The following is a 26,625-nucleotide window of genomic DNA, read 5'->3' as shown; positions in this document are numbered from 1 at the left end:
GATCTTGCCTGGTCCTAGGAAGGGTGCAGGGAGAGGTCCTCCTCCCCCCACCCCCCCCCACCCCCCCGCTTGCCCCATGCCCCAGGGATATGCATGTCCTGATTGTGATTTAAAAACTCATCCTGGAAAAATAACTTTTGTGAAAATTCCACTCTGAGGCCAGCGGGGGAATGGGTAGTTACGTGGCATAGTGACTGCCAGCCTGGGATTCATTCCCCGGGGGTCTCTGGGTGGGTGCATGAGCTGAGCCCCTCCTCCCCACGTCTCTAGCGGGGCTTCAGGACAGCATGTAGACCTCCAGCAGGCTGGAGACAGCGTGCATGCGGTAGAAGATGCCGAAGGGCAGGCAGATGTTGACGATGGCTGCCCAGAGGGAGTAGCCATAGAAGTCCACTTCCACAGTGTTGCTGAAGTGGGGGCGGGCCCCGAAGGCGGGCATGATCCACAGCTGTGGGGACAAAGGGGTGTCAGGACCTGGCCCGGACTCGTGCCAGTGGGTCATTCCGTGGGCTCTGCTGGGTGGGACGGGGGCAGGATGGGGGTCCCAGCCCTCTGGTTTTGTGGACAGCGAGGGCTGGGTGTTGCTGAGGGGAGACCTCGAGCATCTTGGGCGGGGCCTGGCACTCACTAAGGAGCTCAGTAAATGTGCCCAACTGAGCTTGCCTGCCCCCCAGCCTAGGGCTCTGCCTGCGATCACATCTCCCACCCTCAGTATGGCCCACTTGTGGGACTGGGGAAGGGCAGAAGTCTCAATAGATGCTGTGAGAATTTGGAATAAATGGCTAAATCGGTAGCTCTCTCTTGGAGAGATGTGTGCAGCGTGGTGATGGTAGAATCAGACAGGCCCAGGGCAGGGGTTCAGGATCCTGCCGGAAGGCTCCCCCAGCCCTGCCCGCTAGGAGCTCTGCTCTCCAGCTCTGGCCCCGCACCCCACCCCCTTCCCAGGTCTGGGAGGCGGCTGAAGCTGGAATCCTGCTTCATCCCTGGCTATGAGCTCAGATAGTTCATGTATGGGGTGTGAGGCAAAGAATAAAGGCTTCTAGACTAACCGCCCTCTCCCCACCACAAATGTGTCGCATCCTTGGACACATCACAGCCCAAATCTGAGCCTGCTTCTATCCTATAAAATGAAGGAGTTGGAGATGATGCCCTCAGAGCTGATCCAGGCTCAGATACCTGGAGCAAAAGCGGCCTCCCAGGTGACTCCCAGCCTGCAGGCTCCCAGCCTGTAGGCCTTGGGAGAAGGTGAGGGGGGGCCGAGGCTGGGAGCCACACCAAAGGTGACTCAAGACAGGAGGAGGTTTTGAGCTTTATTGCTTCTACTGGTAGGTCAGAGATGGGTGACTACTCTTTTTTTTACCTGTAGGAGGGGCAATATTGGCAGTGGGGACTTCAAGAATGCACCTCAATTTGGGCGTGTATTTCAGATAGACCCACTGGGGTGGAATCCCTCTGGAGATGTGTTCTATATTGGGATATACCCACATTAAGGCTGTTTTCTATATTAGGGGTATTTTCTATCAGAGGTTATAGCTAAAAGGACTGTCTTTACATTGAGCAAAACTTCACTGAGGTGTGCTCTGTCTTTGGGATGTACTCACAGGGGTCCAGGTTTCTCTGTTAGAGATTTCCCTCCTGGGGATTATATCTACACTGGGGCCTTTCTCTATTAGGTTGGAGCTACACGAGGAGTATTTCTCTGTTGGGATGCACCTTCACAAAGAGTGTTCTTGTACAGGATGTATATTTGTATCGGGTGAAGTCTGCTGCTCTACAGAGGAGTTTCTCTTGGAAAGCGGCTTTGCTGAGTCGCCGGGGAGGGGCGACTGTTGTGGCTGCCCCCCTCCAGGCCAGCCCGCCACTGCACTCTGCTGACAGACCCCTCACGCTCATGCTGGTCTCTGCCACCTCCTGTCACTGCTGCGATTATTCTAAGAAGCAGGTTGGTCACAAGGTCCCGGGAAGAGTCACACCTCCCACCTGGGAGCAAGGGGCCCCCACTCAGCTCCGTCTCACCTCCTCCCAGCCCTCACGCCAGCATCCCCTAAGACCCCTCCAGCTCTGCCTAGATGCCAGAATGCCGGGATCTCATTCTCCCCGTGCGCCCTGAGATGCTGTTCGCCCCCGGGGCTGCACCTGACTCTCCCTGAACCTGCTCCTTTCCTAGAGAGCCAGACGATGCTCGAGTGGGCTGGGGGCCAGACAGAGGGCCAAGTGAACAAACCCGAAAGAGCATCTTTCCTCGGCCTTCTCTTCCTCCCAGCCCACCCCTGTCTCTCCCCAGTTACTCACGATGATGTTGCAGAGCAGGAGAAACAGAGAAATGTCCTTCAAGCACCGGTATTTCCAGTGGCCCCTGGGGGCCAAGGTGATGCTCACTGCTCCCTGAGGTCCTGCTGGGCTGGGGCCAACCAGCCTGGGGGTGGGTGGGCAGGCAGGCAAGGTGTGGAGGGTGTCCAGGTTGGCAAAGGTGAGGCCATGGCAGGGCTCCTTGGGGGGAGTACCATGAGGCTCAGCCCCGGGGGGAACCCGGTGGAGGCTCTCAATGATGAAAACGTTCTGGAAGGTGTGCTGGGCGATCATGAGCAGAGCGTGGGCCAGGCTGAGCCCCGCCAGCAGCTCCCTGGGTGTGCCCGCCACTGCAGCCACGATAGAGTAGTAGGAGATGGCGTACTGGCCCAGGGCGGCACCCACCAGCAGAGCCATGTCCAGGCTGCGAGTGGGGTTCTTACGGTGGTCCATGGCCCGGCGGTCAAAACGGTAGATGACTGAGCCACTCAGGCTGACCAAGGTCATGAGCCCCAGACAGACGATGTTGAAGCTGTAGTACATGACCAGGGCCTGCTGGGTGTGGCTCCTCTCCCCACTCACTTGGACCTCGTAGATGATGAAGACAGCCAGCCCCACGACGAAAAGCATCAGGCCCAGGATCGGGCCGGCAAAAAAGGTCTCCCGGAAGAGGCTGAGCAGGGATGGGGCGTGGCTGTGGCCGCGGGTAGAGGAGGCCATCAGCCTGCCGACGTTCTTCCACATGACGTAGAGCATGGTGGAAGCAAAGAGGCTGTACTCGATGTTGAAGGGGTACAGGTAGAAGTAGCCCTGCTGGAAGATCTGGCAGACGTCCGTGTTGCAGGAGCAGTCTTCTCCGACTGGGCCGCCCGCACGTTCCGCTGTGGAGAGGGGGGCGCGGAGCTGCACTGCCCTCCCACCTTCCTGGAGGCCCCCACCTGAAGAACCTCACCCCTAGACTGTGACCTTTGGAAGGGCAGGGTTGCTATCCGTCACCACCGTATTCCAAATGCCTACACAGGGCTTGGCACGTCTGTTCATGCCACAGATATTTATTGAGCATCTACTATGTCCCAGAAACTATGGGAGCCAGGGCTCGATTAAGAAAAAAAAATTCCGAGCGGCAGAGTTGCCCGCTTCATCCTGTCCCATTCCTGCAGAAGAACACTTCCAACCCTTCCCCACCGGTAATGACCCCTGGCTGCCTAAGATAGGCAAGACTCTGGTCCTAATAGAAGGTGGCCCGCTTGGAAACCCCTAAAATTCAAACTGCCTCGCCGCTCTTGCCAGCATCTGCTTCAGCCAGAAAGAAGCTGCTGTGCCCAGGTCTCGACCGTGACCTGCTGTCACTTCGGTTTGCACCACACTGATAGGAATCTCACCCTGCATCCAGCGCGTGCTCTGCTCTGCAGGATCCCTCGGGCCTTGGCAGACAGCTCTTTTGATCCCCAGAACTATCTCAGCTGGTTTTGCAGAAGAAGGAACTGAGGTTCACTCAGAGAAAGTGGCTTGCGGTGGCAGAACTGACGCCAATGACGTGACTCTCAGCCCTGAGGCAGGTACCCCTCTGCACCCTGCAGCCCTAGCACGTAAGGTCGCCCACCTCCCTGGGCTGGGTTTAACCACCCTCAGGACCCCTCTGTATGTGGAGAGTGGCCCTTTTCAGTCCTGCTGGGCTGGGATCTCCTGTAGGCCTGGATCCATGCTTTCCATTCCTGGACCCTCCCATACTGAGTGTGCGTGTGTATTCAGGTAATGTCCAGGTGGACTTGGTCATCTAGTCTGATCCTGGCTGGTGGCGGGGTGGGGGGGCTAGAGAAGTCCAGAGAACCAGGACCAGGGGGACTGTGGGCTCATTCTTCTTCAGCGTAGCATATTGGTTCAAAGCAAAGATGGATCTCAACCCTAGTTCTCCAATTTCAAGCTCTGTGACCTTGGGTAAGCTACTTAACCTCTCTATGCCTTAGTTTCTGCATCCATAACATGGGAATGCTAATAGTACCCATCTCACAGGGAGGTTGCTAGGGTTAAGTGAGATGGTGCTTGAGACACTTGGCACAGTGCCTGACATATAGAGCTCAGAGAACTGTCACTATCGTTATTGCGATTATTACTTCTACATTCTCCTCCTTGTCAGGCACTCCCTTCTGATCCCACGCTTCCACCATTGAGCCACCCTGCCCCCCCTTCCCCTCTTTCTACCTTGATCACTCTTGCCCTTTCTTCCTGGAGCATGAATCCCTTCTTTGGTGGGACGGAGACCTGGACAGTGGGACCAAGGCTGTACTGTCCAGGATGAAAAAATGCTCCCCTGTACTCTTCCTCCTGGGTCACCCACATCTAAACTTCTTCAGAGGCATAGCCTGGGGCAGCCACCTTTGCCTCCATGCCCTCTACGAGTCCACAGAGCACCCAGCCCGAGGCCTGGCTGCCACGGGACCAGGGTGAATCTGAAGTGGGCACTCACATTCCAGAGCGAGGCGGGTATGGCTGGTGTTGCCGTGAGGACTGCCGAGGGAATGGGCCTGGTGCACCGATTCATCCACCACGGTTGCCATCCAGATGGCCAGGTTGGTGGTGAGCGTGAACATGAGACCACATCTGTTTGGGAAGGGAGAGCAAAGAGGCCAGTGAGAGTCTGTGGCTCACGTTGGGTCCCCGGCGTGGTGGAGAGCTGGGGATGCTCTCCTGGGAGATGGTGCTGAGAAGCAAGAAAGCAGGCAGACCCCTGTGTGAACAGGGAAGCTGAGTTTGGAAGGAACACTTAGCCTGGCTGAGATGCCTCCCAAAAGAGGGCTGGGGGTGTCGTGGGGTTCAGGCCACGGCTGCTCCCTCTCTTTGGGGAAAGGACATTTGTACATTACACACGCCATCTCACCAAGCACGTCCCCCGTACCCCCAGCAGAGGGTGGTGGAAATCAGGCTGACAAAGCCAGGGGGCCTTGGCTGAAACCCCACCTGGGGGCAGAAAGAGGACCCACGCCCCAGGTTGGGAAGCGCTCATCTCATGCCAGGTGAGCCCAGCCCCTGTGCATGGACACTGAGCCACGGGCATGGAGCAGGCACTCACCGAGTCAGGTCCAGGTGGCTGTGAACACAGTCTTTAGCGGAGATGCAGAGAAAGTAAGTCTGTGTTGAGAGAGAGTGGTGGGGTCATCTACTCTGCAGACGGGCTCAGCCCGGAGTGCCCAGGTCCATGCCCGGCACCATGCGCTTACCGCCTCAAGAGCCCTCCTACTACGTGATCGAGTTTCTTTCAGCTTTGCAAAGGGAGACGTGAGCATTTCTCTCTTTCTATTCTCTGGAGCGATTTGTACAAAATAGTTCTCTGTTCTTTAGAAGTTTGCAAAATGCCACCTGTAAACTCTCTGGGCTTGGTGTTTGTTTTCTGTTTCTTTGTGGGGTGGAGTTTTGACTGCCTAGTTATTTATTCCTGGGAGCGAGGCCAGCCTCGGAAAGAACCTAAGCGGCCTCACAGCTCTCTCTGGCACTGTCCCTGCCTCATCCTCATCCTTTGCTTCCCTGCAAGTCCTTGCTCTCACCTGGTTGCCCACAAATCCTTGCTGTGGTGTTTATTGATGTTGTGGTGTCTGTATTTCCATTTTGCCTGAGTATTCTTTAAAGTCAGAAAATGTAAAATTAAAACTATATAAATGCCAAAGTTGTAAATGTGTTAAATTGTGGAAACCTGGGCAGTAAGGATGATGTTTCAAGAGAGGGAACCATACACGTGGTCATTCTGGGCTGGGGAGGGTTTGGGTCCCACGTTAAGACCAGTCCTGCCTCAGCTCAATCAGAAGATCTTTTCCCGTGTTATTCGTGCAAGAAATAAAAAAGTGAACTTGTTTGAAAAATCCCATATACAGGCTACCCTATTTCCTGAAAAAATACAGAATATAGGGGACATGGCTGAGGCCCAACTGGCCATGCCCACAGCAGGACGCTGAGCTGAGACTGATGCCCTCTATGGGCACCCAAGGAGGGCAGGTCAGGTTCCAGGAGACAGAGCAGCTGCCACAACTGACACCTCCTAGGTGTTAACTACCGGCACTGCTTAAGGTGAAATGAAATCGCAGGGCCCCTAAAGAGGCACTCACATTTGGATATTACGTCATTACCAAGTGCTTCCAGATTTACGGACTCATGTGATCTGCACTACCGTCCTATCCCCACCCTAATCGATTGCTCAGCGTGGAAGTGGAGTGGAGCTCAGATCTCCTGACTCCATGCCACATGTTGGCTCTCTTCCACCACACTCAGGGACACTCCTCCCACCCACCTGCACAATGACAAACACAGCCTGGGTGAGAGGGTACAGGATCTTGATGGCTGACTGGCACTCAAAGGAACTGGAGTAGTAGCCGATCTTGAAGACATCCATGACGAGAGTGCAGATCCCAAACAGCACCAGCCCACCTGGGAAGGAGGGTGGGGGGTGGATCAGAGAGGCAGGAGAAAATGATTACAGATTTGAGGATGGATGGCCAAATAGTTGGATGATTGGGTGGATGGATGGATGAATAGGGTAAGTGAGAAGATGGATGGAAGGATGGGTGTGTGATCGAGTGGGTAGATGGATGGATGTCCTGTTGAGCCCCCATCCCTTTGGGGCTGCATAGATAAGGGAAAGGACCCTAGAGAGGCTCTTTCAACTGCAGCTGTCATCTGTTTTCTGCTCTCCATCGAAGTCTCTTCCATGGCCACCCTCTTTCAATCTTTAGAAAGGGCAGAGAAGTTCCACTCCATCTCTCTCTTCATCCCTCTTCCAGGACTCTTTCCCTTCCTCTTCTGCCTCAGACACAGCCCACCTCACCCTCAGACACATCTAGCCTTGGGGGGTGGGGACTTCTCATCGGTCTACCTCGAAGGGAACCCAGCAATTCCTGTGGGACCCCCAGCCTCCAGCTCCCCACCTGGGCCACCCCACCTCCGCCCACACCTCCCCTGGCACCTCGGAGCCAGATGGGGCCCGCGTGCGCGTCCCGGTAGGGGACGGCGTCGGTGTCGGGGCAGCGCACGGTGCGAAGGAGGTAGAAGAGGATCCAGAGCACGGCCAGCAGCATCATGGTGGTGAGCAGGGCGAACACGTCGGTGTCGTACACCGCCACCTTGTTGAAGGCGCCGCCGCTGATAAGCGTGCAGGCGAGGAGCAGCACGTTCACGGCCAGCAGCACGGACAGCAGGCGGCCGCCCTTCTTCCACACCTCGCGGGGGGCTGCCCGCGGTGCCGGCGGCCTCTCCTTGGGGCCCGTGGGCAGCTCCTCGGACATGGCAGAGGCGACTGGAGGAGGCTGGAGGGGTCACTGTCGGGGCGGAGCGGACAGGACCCCAGGTCAGCCTCGAGAGCTCTCCTTCCTCCATCTTATCCCTGGATTTGGGGACCCGAGGGGCGGGGGCTGCGGGGGGTGAAGGAAGCGCTGGGAAGGGGGGAGAGAAAAGCCCACTGTGCCGGTCTCGCGCTCGACGGGAGGAAAAGAGAAGCGGCTGCAGCCCCGTCGGACCCCGTCCAAGGTTCCCACTCCCCAAATCCGTCGGCCGGCTAGCCAGGGGCACCCACCTGGCTGGGCCGGGAGCCCGCGCTGAGCTGGGGGTCAGGGGGCGGCGAGTGTGTCCTCTCTCTAACGCCGGGATGGACGGGCGCTTTATACCGGGGAGGGCAGGGTGATTTACAGCCGCGGGAGCTCAGCTCCATAAACCTCTCAGTCCCACTCACATGATCCATCTTTTTCCTGGGCTGAATTTAGTGAAGAGCGTGCGGAGGCAGACAAGGTATGATTTATATTTACCCGTTAAGAGGCGCCCCCTCCCCCGCCGCCCTGTCACCTCGGCGCAGCCAGCCTCGGGCGCGGCCCGGCACTGCGGCACCCAGCGGGCACCCCGCCCCCGGCGCCCAGCGCGCCCTGGCGCCCCTGTCTCCTGACGCCCAGAGTCCTGAGAGCTGACGCTCAACAAACGCCCCAAGGGCCCGCAGGCACCCCGACGCCCTCATGCCCCGCGGCCCTGTACCTTTGGGCTCTTCTGTTGCTGCCCCAAGATCGGGACCCTACCGCCCCTTCCCCGACACCCTCGCAGTGATCGAAGTTCCCTCTTCCTCTCTCCCTTCCCCTGGTCCCCGCTGCGCGGGATGCTGCCGAGTCGGACTTGCGTACGAAGTGCTCGGCCAGTCTTGTAGCGCCTCCTGCTGGAGCGCGGCTGGCCCACCTCGCGCGAAACTGGCCGCCGGGACAGCCGTGTCCCGATCGCTGACGGTCTGGCGGTCGGTCCTCATAACTCTCTTAGGCCCATTGTCCAAGTGGTCAGGACTGCCCTCAGACATCCCTCCCCAGCCCTTGGCCCGTTCCCTTGACGCTTAGAGACTTCGGGGGCCGCAGCGCCGCGGCTCTAGTGAAGACAGACCTCGGACTGTCCCCAGACTGGGCCTCACGGGGCGGGACGCTGGGGTGAGCAGCGTTTTGGAGAGAGGACGGGCCCGGTTTGCTCGGGAGCAGGGAGTTTAGGACCCAGGGGCAGCCCGGGGCGGCCCTCTGGGCAGCGGGAGATCCTCCCCCCACCTTCCCCGCCCGCTGAGCGGCTCAGATGTCCGAGTAGCGGCGGCTCTGGCGCTCCGCATCTTCTGTTTGCGGCGGCGGGCGCTGGCGGCCCCGGCCCCTGCCCGACCCCCTCCCCCAACCCCATGCCTCAGCTCTAACCCCGCCGCCCTCCCCCGCGGGGGGCATTTCCCCGTGTCCCCTACCCGTCCCGTCCAAGTCAGGCGCCATGAACGACCAGTACCACCGGGCGGCTCGGGACGGCTACCTGGAACTTCTCAAGGAGGCCACCAGGAAGGAGCTGAACGCCCCCGACGAGGATGGCATGACCCCCACCCTCTGGGCTGCTTACCACGGCAACCTGGAGTCACTGCGCCTCATCGTGAGTCGAGGGTGAGTATCCTACTGTCCCCGCCCAAGCCCCGCCGGGGAGGACTGAGAGTCTCAGGGCCGCTCTAGGCCCCTGAGACACCCCCTCTCAACTCCATGGCATCTCCCCCCCCCACCTCCGCTGTGCCACCCTCTTCCTTAGGACAGACCCTAAGGTGGAACCTTGGAGATTGACAGTCGTGGGAGGAGGAAACAAACTGAGGCCTGTGACATTTGTGACCTGGATGCGGGGCTAGGAGGAGAGGGACTGGGACTTGGGGGTCCATGGTTGTGGGAGGGGCTTCAGAGTGAGGAGAAGGTGGGAGGGATCTCCTGGGTGGGTAGCACCAGGAAGCAAGAGTGAAGGGCATAGTGAGACTGGGAGAGAAAGAGCAGAAGCCTCAGAGGGGCCGGAAGGGGGGCTGGGAAAGGAGAAGCTCTTCACTGCCCACCCCCAGCCTGTGGTCCAAGGGGTCCAGCCGGCGCCCACACCTCCCCACACACTGGATTCCACACAGCTCTCTCCCTGCTCGTCCCTGAGACTTGTGGGCACTGTCCACAGCGCCAAATGTCACTCGGTTCAGCCACCCCATGAACTCCCTCTGTGCCCCTCCCCCACCACGGGCTCCATCACCCTCCCTTTGGAGTTGTCTGCGGGGAGGAGTGGGCATTGAATCCAGGTGTCAGGGCCAGGGAAGGGGTTAGGAAGTAGCAGTTGAGGAATGTGGCGTCCAGGGCCACTGACATGGGCTCCCTACGGCTGAATGACCCTGTGGACAACTTGCCAGCCCCAGCGGTTTAATAAAGAGAAGTCAGGTTGACCTGGGGACCAGGGAGGCCTGGACAAGGAAGAGGGATGTACGAGGTGCCCCAGGAGGGTTAACATGAACATCTCAGGCCCTGGGAAATCCTGGTGGAGGGAAAGGGGCCCGGCTGGCCTGGCGCCAGGAGCTGGCCTGTGGTTTGAGCATGGGGTAGGTGGGGAACCCGCCTTTGCCCTTCCTCCACAGCTGCTCCCCGGGCCCAGCAACAGGTGGAAGCAGCCCCTGAGATCAGGCAGCTGAACCATGCCCCGAGACGCGGAGCCTGGCCCCTGTCCATGCGAAGAGGGCGCACAGTGATGTGCCATTCTGCTCCCCCCCCCGGAGAGATTCGTGGGAGGAGGGGACTGGGGGGCCCCCCTTGGTGCACCAACCCCCCCAGCTCCTACAGAGGGTGAGGGCTGGTGCTTGATGGGGTGTGGGCCAGATGCCCAGTAGCTCCTGTCTAGAAGGACTTGAAGACCAGTGAGGGAAGTGGGGAGGGGAATGCGGGGGGTTGGGGACTGGGGAGTGTGGGCAGGAGCTGCTGAGACAATGAAGTGATTCTTCCTTCAGCCCTGCGGGGTGGCCCCCTCATTAGAGTGGGGCAGAGGGCCTGAGCTAGGTCCCTGAGGGAGGCGCAAGCTTGGAGGAGCCAGGGGGAGGGTGCCCAAGGGGGGCACAGTCTGGCGCGGAGGGTGTTGGAGGGGGCTGCGTGGGTCCCTTGGACCTGCCCGAGCCAGCCGCCTCACAGCGCTCCCGAAGATGGGGCCGCCCCGGGAGGGGAGGGCAGCTGGGCCCAGGCTGCAGGCTGCCCTTCCCCTCCCCTCCAGTCCTGGCTGCCCCCATGCTCCCCTCCTGGCCCAGGCCAAGACCCGACACCTGCTCTCACACGCGGCCTTGCCAGGCCTGGCCCTGCTCCCTGCAGACGTGGCCGTGCCCGGCGACACGCAGGCACGCACCCTCACACACTCCCCCAGGGCTCAGGCCCAGCACACACGACCCTCTCGTCCTCTTTTTCGGTCACTCCCGCACTGGCAGCCCCACTCACCGCCGTGCCTGCCTAGAGACCCAGACTCGGCCCTGGCCCACCACCTCTCTGGGCCAGCTCCCCGCCGGGCCCCATGAATAATTCACTCCTTTCTCTCTGGGCATTAAATATTTATCCCCTGAGATTCCCAGCCCTCAGTTCTCTTGGGGAAGGCCCCGCCCCGGCCCCGCCTTCTTTGTCGCCCCACCCACTGCGAGCCTGGAGCCATCTTTAACCCTGGGCTCGCTCGAGCTGCGCCCGGTGGCTCCCGGCGGCGTGTCTCCCGGAGTCAGAGGAGAGGTCTCAGGCCGTCGAGTCCCTCTGGTGTGCCTGTGGGGAAGCTCATCCAGGCTGGGCGCTCCCCCCACCGGCAGCCGCTGCCGACTGCCTGCCTGACCTTGCGATGGCTCGTCACCCCTCCCCGCGTGTCCTCCCTGCAGGGGTGACCCGGACAAGTGTGACATCTGGGGCAACACGCCCCTGCACCTGGCAGCTTCCAATGGCCACCTGCACTGCCTCTCCTTCCTGGTGTCCTTCGGGGCCAACATCTGGTGCCTGGACAACGATTACCACACGCCGCTGGACATGGCCGCCATGAAGGGCCACATGGAATGCGTGCGCTACCTGGACTCCATCGCGGCCAAGCAGAGCAGCCTCAACCCCAAGCTGGTGGGCAAGCTGAAGGACAAGGCCTTCCGCGAGGCGGAGCGGCGCATCCGCGAGTGCGCCAAGATGCAGCGCAAGCACCACGAGCGCATGGAACGGCGTTACCGGCGCGAGCTGGCCGAGCGCTCGGACACACTCAGCTTCTCCAGCATCACGTCCAGCACCCTGAGCCGCCGGCTGCATCATCTGGCGCTCGGCAGCCACCTGCCCTACTCGCAGGCCACGCTGCACGGCACCGCCAAGGGCAAGACCAAGATCCAGAAGAAGCTGGAGCGGCGCAAGCAGGGCGGCGAAGGCACCTTCAAGATCTCCGAGGACGGCCGCAAGAGCGTGCGCTCGCTCTCGGGCCTGCAGCTGGGCAGTGACGTGATGTTTGTGCGCCAGGGCACCTACGCCAACCCCAAGGAGTGGGGCCGCGCCCCGCTCAGGGACATGTTCCTCTCCGACGAGGACAGCGTCTCCCGTGCCACACTGGCGGCCGAGCCTGCGCGCTCGGAGGTCAGCACCGACTCAGGCCACGACTCCCTGTTTACCCGCCCGGGCCTGGGCACCATGGTGTTCCGCAGGAACTACCTGAGCAGCGGGCTGCACGGCCTGGGCCGCGAGGACGCGGCGCTGGACGGCGCGGGCACGCCGCGGGGTCGGCTTCAGAGCTCCCCCAGCCTCGACGACGACAGCCTGGGCAGTGCCAACAGCCTGCAGGACCGCAGCTGCGGGGAGGAGCTGCCCTGGGACGAGCTGGACTTGGGCCTGGATGAAGACCTGGAGCCCGAGACGAGCCCGCTGGAGACGTTCCTGGCCTCCCTGCACATGGAGGCCTTCACCACCATCCTGCGGCAGGAGAAGATCGACCTCGAGGCACTCATGCTGTGCTCGGACCTCGACCTCCGCAGCATCAACGTCCCCCTGGGACCCCGGAAGAAGATCATGGGGGCCGTGCGGAGGCGGAGGCAGGCGCTGGAGCGCCCGCCGGCCCTGGAGGACACAGAGTTGTGAGTGCCCAGAGCCTCGGTGGGGATGGGAAGATAGGGCTTGGAAGGCCCTGGGGTGGGCGTGGATCTGTCTGCCTTTTCGGGTGGGGGATAATAACTAGGTCGCCGTCAATTCCAAGAGGCCCCGCGTATTCACCCCCAATTCGGAAAAAGAAGCTGCCTGTGTACTTTGCTGGTGTCAAATGCACCTCAATTTTGAAGAAGTCAGAACGCAGGAAAATGGGTGTCTTCATATGGATGGGACCCAGTAGTCATAGTAACCACGGCCGGGACGTTTTGAGCCCTCCCATCGCCTGGGTACTGGAGTTGCCCTTGCACAAGTCCTCTCATGTGCAGGGGCTGTATCACCCCCATTTTACAGGTGAGCAAGTGGAGGTTCAGAGGCTTCGAGTAGCTCACCCATGGTCCTGCCGCCGCTCAGTGCAGAGCTGGGCCTGATCCCTGGTCTGTGAGGCTCTAGAGCTAGGGAGGGCAAGGTGACTCCCGTGGGGTGGAGGGTGTGGCAGCCGATCATCTCACCAAATGCCCAGGCCCTCAAGACAGGTGTCTTACCTACTGGTCCCTGAACCTTGTAACCAGAAACGAGCAGATACTCTCAACAGGGCCAACAGTGGCCTTGAGGGCAGAGCTGTCACGTTCAAAAAGCCATCATGGGGAGCCCAAGGCTGCTGTCAAACTGGCAACGCTGTTGGCCCATCCCTGCCCTGACTCTGCATCCTGGCATCCCACGAGCCCAGCAAACACGGCCGCCCCCTTTTGGTATCTATGGCCTTTACCCTGCATGGCTGGGCAGGGGTGGGTTTGGGAGGAAGTCTGGTTTAGAGTTTGGGGCCGGCGTCCCCATCCCTGATCATCGGTCTGCCTAGAGAGGGTAAGTGGTCAGAATATTTGGTCCTGACTTAAAATGCTGTGTGCGAAGGCCCTTATCTGAGGTCTGTTTCTGTCTCTCTCTCCACAGATAACAGGGGCTCCTATCCCCATACCAAAAAGAGTTGCAAGTTGCCACACCCACGGTGGGACCACGAGGTCCTCACAGTTGCCAGCCCTGCAGCTCCCCAGCCGCTTCCCGGGAGCAAGGACCATGCGGTCATCTCCCTTGAAAGCCTGTCCCCACTCTGCCGCAGAGGGTATGGCCTGGAGGCACCTGGAAGGCCAAGAGAGTGACTCAGAACATCAATTCTGAGGGGTCCCGAGGCCCCTAAGCCACCTCTCTCTGAGTGGCTCTAAAGCACGTGTGCATTCGTGGAAGGCCAGCCCCAGTGCCAGGGCGGGGGCCACTAGATGATCAGCCCGTCAGAGCTGGATGGGAGCGTGTGGTGCGAGTGGGCATGGCTTGCCCCGGGGCCGTTGTCTGTCCCCACCCCTCCTCTACGGGTCCTGTGGTCTGCTCAGTCTGGAGACTCTCCTCCTACATTTTTGTGCAGGAAGAGTTTGGGCTGCCTCCCCTCCCCCTGTACACCCCAGAGAGGAGGTTCCCCGCTAGACTCTTCAGCCAAACGCCCCAGCTTTAGTCCCCACCCCGCCCCAAGCATGGCCGGTCCCCTTCTCCTTCTCCCACTGGCCATGCTGGGGAGTTGGAGCGCCAGGCTGGGCTGGGGTGGGGGTGACCGGTGCCCTTCCAGCCTACCCCGGGGTGGGGCCCAGCCTGACTCCACCCTCCCCGCCCTGTCCTTCTCCACTCACTCTCTCCTTGGTTGTGCAGCCCGGTGCCCCCAACCCCAGGGACCCCAGAGGGTCAGGGCAATAGATCCAAGGTGCTAGAGCGACTGGCTACAGTATTATGGCCTCGAGGCTCGGCGGGCATCTCTGGGCTGGGGAGAGGCATCTGCCAACTGGCTCAGAGTCTCCCAGGCCCAAACCAGGCAGAGACTGGTTGTGGCTGGGTGTCCAGCCTCGCGTGGGCGAGTCCCGCCATGTGGACACGGGAGCCTGAGGATGTGGACAGTCTAAACTGCTGATTGCCCCCAGGTTGCCAGGGCTCCGGGCAAAGGGTCTGGAAGCAGCTGGGTGGCTGCCTGATTCTGCATGGGTAGCGGGTAGGGGAGAGTTCTGCACGGGTCCCTGCTCTGTGATGCTGGTGAGACCAGGGGAAAGGCCAGACTCAGAGGGTCCTCAGACCAAGGTCACGGATGTGGGAGGGTCACTCAGGAGCCCCCACGGTGTGCACATATACACCGCATGCAGATGTGCCCTTCCTCCTCTGTCAACAATGGTGCCCCCGTCCCTGACCTTCAGCTTAGGAAGCAACTCCTACCGGGAGCATTGCCACAGCCCCCAGCTCCTTCCTGGGCCCCTTGGCTGGTGCAGGGGACAGAGAACCCCCCCAAAACGCCACAGGCCTCCCTCTGGTGTGTCTGTCTGAGCGTGGGTCCCCGGGCACACACCTGCTCAGAGCTGGGGGCGTGATGGAGGTGGTCCCTGTTCCCACACTGAAGGCCTGGTCGCCTGCCACTGCCACTCTGAGCCCACTGCAGTCCTGCTCCCCGTTCTCTGGGCCTGGGGCCACCCCCAAGTGCCGACTTGACTTTCCTGGAGCCCCAGGTGCTGCCCTTTCTCTCCTGTTCCCTGTCCGTGTACGGCCTCAGCCCCCTCCCTGTTCTCTCAGTGCTGGGGTGGGGCGGGCTCCCAGATTCCCACCACTGTACAAAGTACCCCTCCCTCAGGCTCATTATAATTTTTGTAGAGAACCTTCTCCATCCTTGTCATGCCTGTGTCTTGTTTTAATCATTTGGGGGTGGGAGACGGGTAGGGTGAAAAAAGCAAGAGGTTGGAGGTGGGAGAGGAAGAGGGTCTTTTTGTGCCTATGAGGACTTGGTCCTCTTCCTTGGAGGGGGTCCTGGGGTAGATGGTAGGGCACTCCCCCACCCCACGCATCTCTGCAGGGCCCTCCGTCATCCTCGAGTCTTCACCTTGCTCTCTCTCTGGACCCAGAATTTAGAGCTGATGGAGACGGAGGGTTCAGAAGAACTGGGACAGGAGACCCCCCCCCAGCAGCTGAGTCAGGAGGATGGTCCAGGCCTGTCCGCTGCAGCTGCTGAGGGCAGGTCAACACTTCCTGCCTTCCCACCAGGTCCCCCTGAGCTTCTCCAGACATGGGCAGACGCTGTACACGAGGAGGCTGTCACCTATCACCAAGGTCCCATGAACCCCCATCTCAAGGCCCCAGCCCACCCCTGGGAGGCCTCCAGTGGGGTCTCCATTTCCCTCATCACCCCAGGCAGCTCATGTGGCAGCCCTATTTAGAGCCGTCCTTTCTCCCAGGGGTAAGGCCTCCCCTTAAGCTGCAGGACAATGGGCTCTTGTTTTCTTAGTCAAGTCTGGGAAGGGGCACTGGAGTCATTTTGTTTCATTCGCTAAGGCTGCTGGGCCAAGTGCTTCTGCCAAGGGCACTTCAAGACAGCCTCTTCCCTCCAGCATCATCAGAAATGTCCACAGGACGTTGGTGCAGCAAGATTGCCCGGCAACCGTCTAGTGATTCTAGGCCACCTCCCTCCACTTTACAGATGGAAAACCTGAGCCCTATGGAGGGGAAAGTCCAGACCCAGAACACAGGCCTCCTGACTGCTGCCATGCTTTCCTCACCTCCAGGCTGCCAAAGGGGCCGATAAAGACGCGAGATCCTGCCCTCGGACGCTCCTCGTGGTTCCTCCGCCCTGCGACCCCTACTGGCCGTCCTGGTCACTGCACCTACCTCACGAAAGACCAGCCTCCTGGCGCCGCTGGTTCAGGGAAGGACATGGGGGTGAGGACTCGCAAAGACAAGATAGAGGAGGTCGGAACCTCAGCGTGGAGGCAGAGACTAACCGGAAGCAGTGGGGGCTGGAGCTTCCATGGGTCAGTGTGGCTGGAGGGTAGAAGACTGGGGTGCAGGAGCAGGGGTGGCTCCAGGAAGCCTGAGGGTACTTTAAACACAGTGAAGGGAAGAACTTTACACGGTAGGGACTCAGCTTTCTCTACTTGTCCCCCTAAAAATTTAGATGGAGGTTAGGGAAATTCTAAAAAGCTAGAATAATGAATGATTCTTCGCTTTTGGGGATTAGAATCTGGTGCCAATATGGACACTTGCCCTGGGAAAATGCATGTTGAAATACGTATACACTCACGTACAACTTTCCTCGTAATTCCAGACAGCTCCTGAAGTGCGGAGAGGTCCGGGGACCCCAGGTTAAGAAGCATTAGTTAGACTGCTGTGAAGTTACATCATCAGTGAGATTACCGATTTGATGGAGGTGGGAGTGGTGAAATGAATCAGAGGCAGGAAGGACCTCCGGGGTATGTGGCACAGACTTCTCTCTCTCTCTCTCTTTTGTTTTTTGGCTGCTCTGGGCAGCATACGGGATCTTAGTTCCCCGGCCAGGGATCGAACTCCTGCCCCCTGCTGTGGAAGCGCGGAGTCTTAACCACTGGACCGCCGGGGAAGTCCCACAGACTTCTCATTTTACAGATGAAGTAACCGGGGCCACATGGCAACAGAGCAGTCAAGTGAGCAAAGTGACACTAGGTCTCATGATGCTTCCCATGGTGCCAGCTGCCTCCTGTCCCCAAGTTAGACCAGTCCTGGACAGCACCATACCCCTGTCCTCCCAGCACCTTCTCTGAGACAAGCCTGGGTTGTACGGGAGGTGGCCATGCTCAGGAGACAGCCTGATCTGGGCAGCAAAACTGGCTCTGCCCCTCTTTAGTTGTGTTGCCTTGGGCAAGTTACCCAGTCTCTCGGAGTCTGTTTCCTCATCTGCAAAAGAGGTATTACAGTTTATTATAATATATCAATAAGCGTTAACCCCGCAGGTCATTAGGAGGGTGAAATGATGAGCACGGAAAGCGCTTAACGTGCTGCCCGATATTTACCGCACATCAGTTACCAACGATCACAGTTATTGGTGGTCTGAAACAGGCCCCTGGGGCACTCCTTGCATCTGTGGTCCCAGCCACCCGGTAGGTGAGTCCTAGGCAGTTCCAGGGAGCAGTCCTGCTTTTCTGACCCCTATATAAGAGTGAACCCCGCACCAATCACACTAGCTCCTGGAGACGGCTCTGTGGGCATCCTCATCTGACCAGCAGGGGGTGTTGACAATCCAGCCAGCGGTTAAGAAATAGTCAGCTAGCCGCCATCTAGTGGAAGGACCCAGGGAGGAGCCAGAGCTGTTCCTGACGTGCCCAAGGAACTGGGTGTCTTTTACGGAGGGGGAGTCGCATGCCCACTGGCCTGGGCCCACCTCATGCAACTGTCTGAACTTGACCAAGGCAAGTGAGGGGTTTTTAGCCTTCATAGGTGAAGATATTGAGTATCAGAAAGGTTTTCTGATGTGCCCAAGGTCCCAGTAAATTAAGAAAAGTTCAGGATCCCTGACCTTTGTCCCTTCTGTCACCCTCTCAACAATACTATCAATTGTTGAGAGCTTGTAAGGTGTCAGGTGCTTATGTTAAGCACTTTATATACATTCACCCCTCACAATAAAATCACAACCCTATAAAACAAGGAACATATTGTGATTATTATCCCCTTTTACAGGTGGGAAAACAGAGGGTCAGAGCGGTGATATGACTTGCCCAAAGTCACAGAGCTATTAGGTGGTGACCTAGGCCTCAAGGACAAATGTCCGTGATACTGAAACCTACGGGCCTAACCGCGGTGCTGTAGGCCCCCAAGCACTCGTACTGTACCCTTTGATGGGGGTTGTCCTTGATCTTGGGTCCCCTTGACCTGGGCATGCCTGGTCCTGAGCAGGTGCCAGACTCAGCCTGAGGTGGGCTGGGGACATGCTGGCAGATTCAGCAGCCCAAGCACATGGTCTGAGACACAGCGCTCACCTGCCCTGGGGGGAGCTGGGCTGAGAGAGGGCAGGTCGGGTCATGGGGCCACCGGACAGGATACTGGGGGACAGTGTGGGAGGGTAAAAGCTTTGTGTCTCAAGCCTGCCGAGATGGGGGGCAGGCCTGCAGAAGTATTCCCTCCCAGAGAGTCTGTCTGCTTTCTTTTTGTCTTCTTGTCTCTTGGTCCCATTTCTCCCTGTGACACTGGGACTCCTGGTGTCCCCCTCTCTCCCCCTCTTTCTATTATCTCATCTCCCCAGGCCTCAGTCTCTCTTGGTGTCTGTGACATAATCAGAAATAGATAACTGGTCTCTGCTCCTGGCTCCTGACACAGAGCTCCTAAATCCCTTGGAATTTCCTGGGATGACAGGAGCATCTTTTGTTCTAATGGAGTGACTCTGGGTGGGCTCTTTGACGGCTTCAGGATGGGGGCTGGTCACCAGAAAGACCAGGCCACCCCCCATCCTTTGTGGGGTGGGGGAGAGGGGCTGGAGGTTGAGTTAATAATTGATTGTGATGAAGCTTCCATAAAAATCCCTAAACGACAGGGTTCGGAGAGCTTCTGAGTTGGTGAACGCATCCACATGCCGACTCCACGTGGAGTTGGGTACAGAGGTTCCTGCACTTGGGACCTTCCTGTACCCTACATATCTCGATCTGGCTGTTCACGCATAACCTTTACAATAAACCAGGAAATGTAAGGAAAGTGCTTTTCTGAGCTCCGTGGGCTGTTCTAGCAAATTATCGAACCTGAGGTGGTGGGTTGTGGGGACCCCCGAATTTGTAACCAAGCTGTCTCACACCTAGTCAGGCTGGCTCCCGCTGTGCCGTGTCTCATCACGATGGAGGGCATTTACTGAGCGCCTGCTGTATGCCAGCACTTGACATCTGTGATTTTGGTGAATCCTCATGACAGCCTCATTTAATAATGACAGGGGATTATTAAACCCACCTGACAGAGGAGAAAACCGAGACTCCAAGCCACCACGTCGTTGCTCAGGTCACAGAGCCAGTAAGAGCACAAACAGGGCCTGACTCGTCGTCTGTCTGACCCTGGACTGGCTGCTTCTCATCACCCCATTTCCTCCAGGAAGGTTGAGGGCAGTGAGCCCTCCCTGGGTTTCTATCGCTGCATGACTTAACTCCTATGGGATTTGGAGCCCGAGGTGGGGAAACTTCTGACAAGTCCATTCAGAGCCCCAAATGCTTGGTCTTTCGAGAAAGCTCTTGGGGCATGCAGTGTGGTGAGCCCTGGGAAGCTGAAAATCCCCCGGGCACTATTCCTACCTTCATCTACTCCGACTTCTTTATTCCACAGGCGGGAAGGTCTGCATGGGCACGTGTTCTGAGGGCTGCGGGACCCTCTCCCTGCTCTGGGTGTACACACATCTGGGAGGTTGCCCCACTGGACCCTGAACAGTAACGGGTGGTCAGGGGAGGGGGCTTCCTCGGGAGCAACAGCAGCTACCAGTGGAGGCTGGCCCCTGACCTCACTGCCCCGCGGGGGCTCTCTTTATCCACAGAATCAAACTGCCCCTCACAGCACTGTCTCTTCAAGTCTCACAACAGCCATCTGAGCAGGGCGAGGGCAGGAAGGTATTATTTACAAGCTCCAGGTTCGGGGGGCAGTGACCTGCTAGCAACTGCATAAGCCAGGATGGCTAGTCTGGGCCATTCGCACTGCTGTACGTGGCCAGCTGCCTTCTCAGAACACGTATCTAGCACTTTCTACATACCGGGCACAGCAAACCCATGAGAACGGTACCATTGCCCTGCCTCACGGGTAAGGAAACCGGGACTCAGGCAGGTTAAGTCATTTCTCCAAGCCTCGGAGTGCAGAAGTGTCAGGGCTGTGCGATTCACACCCCAAACTCTCCGTGGCGGCCCCAGCCTCCCCCATTCACTGTGCCGCCTCCCCCGGCGCTCACCCTGCACGAGGGCGGCTCAGGGGCTCCCCAGGTCAGAACAGGGGCTCAGCTGGCCGGGTCTGGGGAGGTGGGATGGGGGTAGGTGGCTCTCACTGCGTCTTCTTCCTCCATTCCTGTTGTCTCCTGCTCAGCCTCTCAGCTGTACCACTGACTGCTCTGTGCCTATGTGTTGGGGGGTGTGTGTGTGTGTGTGTGTGTGTGTCTGTGTGTGCGTGTGTGTGATGTGGCGAGGACCCTGATGTGGATGCATGATGCATGGGGTGGGTGTAGCGGACCCAAAGCTTCCTGTGAAGCTTGCATGTATTTGTGAGCCTGAGTGTGCTTGTGTGTCTCTGTAGTTCTGCTCATTTATCTTTACTTCGGGGTTTCCAAGTTTCCCAGAGGAGAGGTGTGTGGGCGTGTGTGTGCATGTGAGTGTGTGAGCACACACAGAGGCCCCGTGACTTTGTCTAGAGTCTGTTTTAGGCTCCTCCTCCCACCTGTTATCTGTTTTTAGGGCCCCAGCCCCTTTAGACTGGAAGTTTCACTCCCATGGCAGTCATGGCGGCCTGTGTTGGAGGTGGAGGCATCACAGGGTGGGAGGAGTCTGAATCCCCAAGTCCCCACCTGACCCATAGCGGACAGTGATGTGAGCAAGAAATAAACCCGTACTGTGTTTAGCCACTGAGATATTTGGGGTTATTTGTTACAGCAGAGCACACCGGATCTTGTGGCCAGATCATGGTGTGAGGGGAGGATCATTGCTGGAAGTACATGACAGCTGATGCCTAATGCAAGCCGGGAGGACTTCCCTGGCGGTCCAGTGGTTAAGACTCTGCGCTTCTGCTGCAGGGGGCGTGGGTCTGATCCCTGGTCAGGGAACTAAGATCCCGCATGCCACGCATGGCCAAAAAAAAAAAAAGAAAATAATAATAATGCAAGCTTGGAGATGCCGAGGTCAGAGGAAGGGAAAGACACAGAGCTGGAGCGCCTGTCATACCGTAGATGCTCAATAAAATGGGTTGAATGAGTGGAATATACGAGAACACTGGAAAAACTTTGCAGGGGTGGCTGATGTCACCAGAGCCCCAGAGGACGGGTGGGGCTTGGACGGGGGGGTGAGAGCAGAAACCATTTCCCTGGGAATAAAGACAGAGAAGTGAGAAAGGGCAATACCCATCCAGGGGTCAGAGGTCAGGGAGCAGTCACTCTGGCCCAAGCAGGAGAGTAGTCAGAGGTGGAGCTAGAACTTGGAGGCCCTCAAAGACCAAGCTGAGCATCTAGAATTTAGGCTATGGTCTAGTCATCTCCAAAGTGGGGTATGCACACAGTCTATTGGGGTACAGGAAGAAAATATTAAAACTCCTGTTGATATTTATCTCACTCCTTTTTTAGTGTATATGAAGATACTAAGGCTCAGAGAGGTTGAGTGACTTACCCAAGGTCACACAGCTAGTAAGCATCCCAGACTCTAAAGCTGTGCTCTTCATGTACGCTGACTGAGTCTTGTGTGGACAGGTGAGAGGTTGAGTGGGAGCAGAGGCAGGTCTAGAGAAGGGTGGCTGGGAGGTGTAGACAGCCTCTAGCCCTGGCTGTCTCTTTCTTAGCAGCAGGTTAGCAGCCCATTGTGGGCAGAGGGCAAGGAGCCTGCCCAGACCTGCCCCCCAGAACCTGTTGTGAGAAGTCAAGCAGAGAGCCTTGATGGGAGCAGGGCTGCCTGGCCAACCACCCAGAGCCTTTCACGCCAGGCTTTGTTCTCACAAGTCATTCTCACCTTTGCTGGGAGTGGGAGGCAGACGACCAGGAGCTGAGAGCTCAGAATGGGCTGACAGAGAGGAATGGAGAAGAGTTTGGTAAATCAGCCGCTCTGCGCCCCCCCCCCCACATGCTCAGCTGCCAGCCCCCCTGGCCAAGGGAACGCAGATGCCAGCCCCACCCTGCTTTCCCATCCTTTACTGTTCTGGATTTATGGGTGTCGTCTACCTTCTGATTAATACCTCTTAAAAAAAACCATTACCAATTTTAAAAATCAAAAAAAAGTTTGAAGTACTAGTTGATTTACAATATTGTGTTAGTTTCAGGTGTACAACAAAGTGATTCAGTTTTATATATTATATATATATATATATATATATACACACATATATACATATATACATTTCAGATTATTTTCCATTATAGGTTATTACAAAATATTGAATATAGTTCCCTGTGTTGTACAGTAAATCCTTGTTGCCTATCTATTTTATGTATAGTAATTTGTATCTGTTAATCCCATACTGCTAATTTATCCCTCCCCCTGATCCCTCTCCCCTTTGGTAACCATAAATTTGTTTTCTAAATGAAAGCAAATGTTTTTATTAAAGTATCACACACATACAGAAAAATGCACGTATCATTACAGTATAGCAGGATGAATTTTTATAAACTGAACACAGTCAAGGATAACTAACATCCGATCAAGAAACGAAACGTTTACCAGCCCCCAGAAATCCCTTGTATGCCCTCCTGGTCGCTACCCCTCATCAGTAACGGCCACCCTAAGCCTGTTTTTGAACTTTATATGAATGGAATAAAACAGAGGCTGGGCTCGGCTGCGTCTGGTGTATCTTGTTAAACGTTAGGTATGGGCTGAATGGTACTCCATGGCAGGCAGAGACCACTTTTTTTGGCAGGGGGCCGTGCTGTGTGCTTGCAGGATCTTAGTGCCCCGACCAGGGATTGAACCAGGGCCCATGGCAGTGAAAGCGCAGAGCTCTACCCACTGGACCCCCAGGCAATTCCCCATATTTTATTTATTCTTCTCCTGTTGGGGGACATTTGAGTTGTCCCCAGTTTTCGCCTGTTTTGAGTATTGTTGCTATGAATGTTTCTGTATGTTTCTTTGCATTTGTTGAGTATGTACCTAGGGAAGTGTTCAGCTCATTGAATTTTAAAGGGAAATCTGCTTTGCTGTTTTGTTGTTGCTTTAGTTGACTTTATTGAGGTGTAATTAACTACAATAAAATGCACCCATTTTTGAGTGTGCGTGTCAGTGACTTTTGACAGATGTCTGCATCCATGTAAACACCACCACAATCAAGATACAGATCATTTCCCTCCTCCTAGAAAGTTTCCTCATGTCCCTTTGTAATTAATGTCCCCCACCCACTCCTCCCTAGGCAAGGACTGATTTTATTTCCTTCTTTTTTTAAATATTTATTTATTTGGCTGCATCGGGTCTTATTTGCGGCTCACGGGCCCTCTGGTTGAGGCGTGCGGGCTCAGTAGTTGTGGCGCATGGGTTTAGTTGCTCTGCAGCACGTGGGATCTTCCCAGACCAGGGCTCGAACCCGTGTCCCCTGCGTTGGCAGGCGGATTCTTAATTACTGCGGCACCAGGGAAGTCCCTGATTTGATTTCTATCACTATATATTAGTTCCGCCTGTTCTTGAATTTATAAAAGGGATTATAGAAAGTAACTGTGTCTTCTTACCCTCCACATAATGTTTGTGAGATTACATCTATCAGCTCATCTACACTGTTGCCTGCGCCAACTCCTCCTTTTTATCGTGTAGGTTGTGTGAGTGTATCATAGCTGCTGTGTCCATTCTCCATTCTCTGTTTCCAGCTTGGCTATAACGAATAATGCTGCGATGATTGTTCAGGTTCACGTGTTTACATGGACTCGTTTTCATTCCTGTTGGGTGAATACCTGGGAGCTGAATTGCTGGGTCATAGGGTAAGTGTATATTACCTTAAAAGAGACTGCCACACTGTTTTCCAAAGGGTTTGTACCACTTTCTGCTCACATCAACAGCGAATGAGAGGTCAGTTACCCCACATCCCCCTGCCAATGCTTAGCGCTGCCCTGCTATTTATTTCCAGCCATACTCCCTGTCTGAAGGGCTTTCTCATTCGGATTTTAATTTGCATTTCCCTAGGGACTAATGGCATGGAGCATCTTTTCATGGGTTTATTGGCCATTTGTACATTTTCTTTGGTGAACTGTCTATTCAAGTCTTTCGGATTTTTGTTTTTCCCCCCATCTCCCAACCCACAGCCCCTTCCCCTGCCATCTACACCCAAAGTACCCTCTTGTTTTAACTCTGCTCTAAATTAAGTCTGCTTCTCTCCAAGGAGGCTACCAGTCAGCCCCAGCCCATGGGGATTCTTTGCTCCTCTGAGCTCCTCTAATACTCGTCCACCTCTGCTCCTGTTCGACACAGCATTTGCCTCCTTCCAGCACCACTTAGAGGTCCAGAGGGCAGCCCAGGCCTGGAGAGGGGCTTCCTGGTACCAGGAAGTTCCCCAGTCTATAGAATGAAAGCAGTAGGATTTCGCCCTTATAGAATTACAATGTTGCATGTTAATATCAAATATCCTTTTAAAAATTGTAGGTATCGGGCTTCGCTGGTGGCGCAGTGGTTAAGAATCCGCCTGCCAGTGCAGGGAACATGGGTTCTAGCCCTGGTCCAGGAAGATCGCACATGCCGTGGAGCAACTAAGCCTGTGTGCCACAACTACTGAGCCCACGTGCCACAACTACCGAGCCTGCACACTACAACTACTGAAGCCCGTGCTCCTAGAGTCCGTGCTCCGCAACAAGAGAAGCCAGCACAATGAGAAGGCTGCACACCGCAACGAAGAGTAGCCCCTGCTCGCCACAACTAGAGAAAGCCCGCACACAGCAACAAAGACCCAGTGCAGCCAAAAATAAATAAATAAAATTAATTAATTAAAAAAAAATTGTAGGTATCCCCTCCCTGAAAATGCTAGTATGTTTGAGAAGGAAGAATCTCTGATAAAAACAAAGGGTGATTGGATTTAGAGACTTCCTGGATTTGACTGCTGGTTTTGCCATTTAATAACTGTGGGGTGACTGTGGGCAGATCCGGGCCCCCATCAATTAAATGGGGATGACGTCATCCTCACAGAGTTGTGGGGGATACACCAAGCCTAATAAGTACCTGGAAGTCAGTGGTAAACTGTACGGAGCCAGACGTGTGTGTGTGGTGAGAACTGGCCTATTAAATCGTAAGCCCTTTTGAATAGCAACCTGGTAAAGAAATCCTGCCCTTTTATAAAAAACTGGAGGGATAAACTCATAAGAAATAGTGAAGGAAAACGCCAAGGAAGACCGAGGAATCAGTCTTAAGTGTTCCTGACCCTCTTTCATAGGCTTCTCCTCCATCTCTTCCCTCCTGCCACCTTCCCCTCTTCCCCCTCCCCCTCCCCTCCCCCCTCCCCTCCCCCTCCCCCTCTCCAAAGGTCTCCTGAGGCCAGTGCTGCTGTCCTCACCATCCCAGACCTCATTTTTAAAGGGACTTCAGTATGAAACCAGGGGGAAAGTTAAAAAAGAAAAAGGAGAAAGGACCCTCAGGAGCCGAGAAGGGTGTTTGCAGAACACAGTGGCTCGTGCTCCCGGGGCCAAGGCCGACCTCCAGCAGCGCTGGGTTGGGGCCTGGGCTGATGGGAAGGGCTAGGACGGGTGCTGTTTGCCTTGGCTTTCAGACCCGGGCACCGCCCCCGAGTGATCGGCACTGCAGAGGGACCCCACCTGGAATGCTGAGCTCTGAACGTTTTTTCCCTATAGTTATCCCTTCTCACCCCCAAAGCCACTGGGCTGGGAAGCCAACCCTCCACGTGTCACCGCTGCTAAAGCCGGATTCAAAGGGGTGCCCCCACTCCCCCACTGGTCTGGGTGGAGTGAGGCCTCGAATTTTCTGTCCCATGAATTAAAAAATATTTTCGTGCACTGTTTAAGGTACTGAAGATACAGCTTGAGCAAAATTGGCAAAGTGAGGCCTGTCGGCACCTGCGCCCAGTCTGTCGGTGGAAACAGGGAACAAATGTCCGTGTCTTGTGTGGGAGAGTCCGCTAAGTGCTACTGAGAAAAATACTTAAGCTATGGGATAAAAATGGTACCACAAACCCGAGCGGGGTGCGGGGTCCGGGAGAACGCGAGGGAGTTATTTGAGATCAGGCAAACAGGGAAGGCCCTTGGGGGTCTCCCCTGGGGTCTCTGTACCCCCGCCCCGCCCCCGCCGGGGCCGCTGGACCGCGAGCTGCTTCTGGCTCCGGATGGCCTCCCCACCCCCGCACATCTGCGCGCTCGTCCTGCGGCGATTCTGGTCCTGCCCGCCGATAGGGTGGCCCCGGGCCGGGTCGCCGCCGCGCTCAGCAGCAGAAGCCCTGGCGCCCGGCACGCGCCCTTACCGGGGGGCGGGGATCCCAGCCGCGCGCGTGACTC

General features: G+C 56.8%; 2 protein-coding genes across 2 annotated transcripts; one reads left to right on the top strand and one right to left on the bottom strand.

Moving 5' to 3' along the window:
- Window positions 1-103: 103 nt before the first annotated feature.
- On the bottom strand, window positions 104-7,559 carry OTOP2 (otopetrin 2). Its single transcript, XM_059997140.1, has 6 exons — window positions 7,241-7,559; window positions 6,569-6,705; window positions 5,360-5,418; window positions 4,757-4,890; window positions 2,293-3,170; window positions 104-448 (listed from the first exon to the last, which is right to left on the bottom strand). Exons 1-6 carry the CDS (start codon window positions 7,557-7,559, stop codon window positions 278-280), a joined length of 1,698 nt encoding a protein of 565 aa, XP_059853123.1. The 3' UTR covers window positions 104-277.
- Window positions 7,560-9,045: 1,486 nt separating this feature from the next.
- On the top strand, window positions 9,046-12,677 carry USH1G (USH1 protein network component sans). Its single transcript, XM_059998283.1, has 2 exons — window positions 9,046-9,209; window positions 11,456-12,677. Exons 1-2 carry the CDS (start codon window positions 9,046-9,048, stop codon window positions 12,675-12,677), a joined length of 1,386 nt encoding a protein of 461 aa, XP_059854266.1.
- The last annotated feature ends 13,948 nt before the right edge of the window (window positions 12,678-26,625 follow it).

Source organism: Delphinus delphis, chromosome 19, assembly GCF_949987515.2.
Source record: "Delphinus delphis chromosome 19, mDelDel1.2, whole genome shotgun sequence".
NCBI lineage: Eukaryota > Metazoa > Chordata > Mammalia > Artiodactyla > Delphinidae > Delphinus > Delphinus delphis.
The sequence above is the reverse complement of the archived record's forward strand: the minus strand, read 5'-3'. Positions and strand labels throughout refer to the sequence as shown.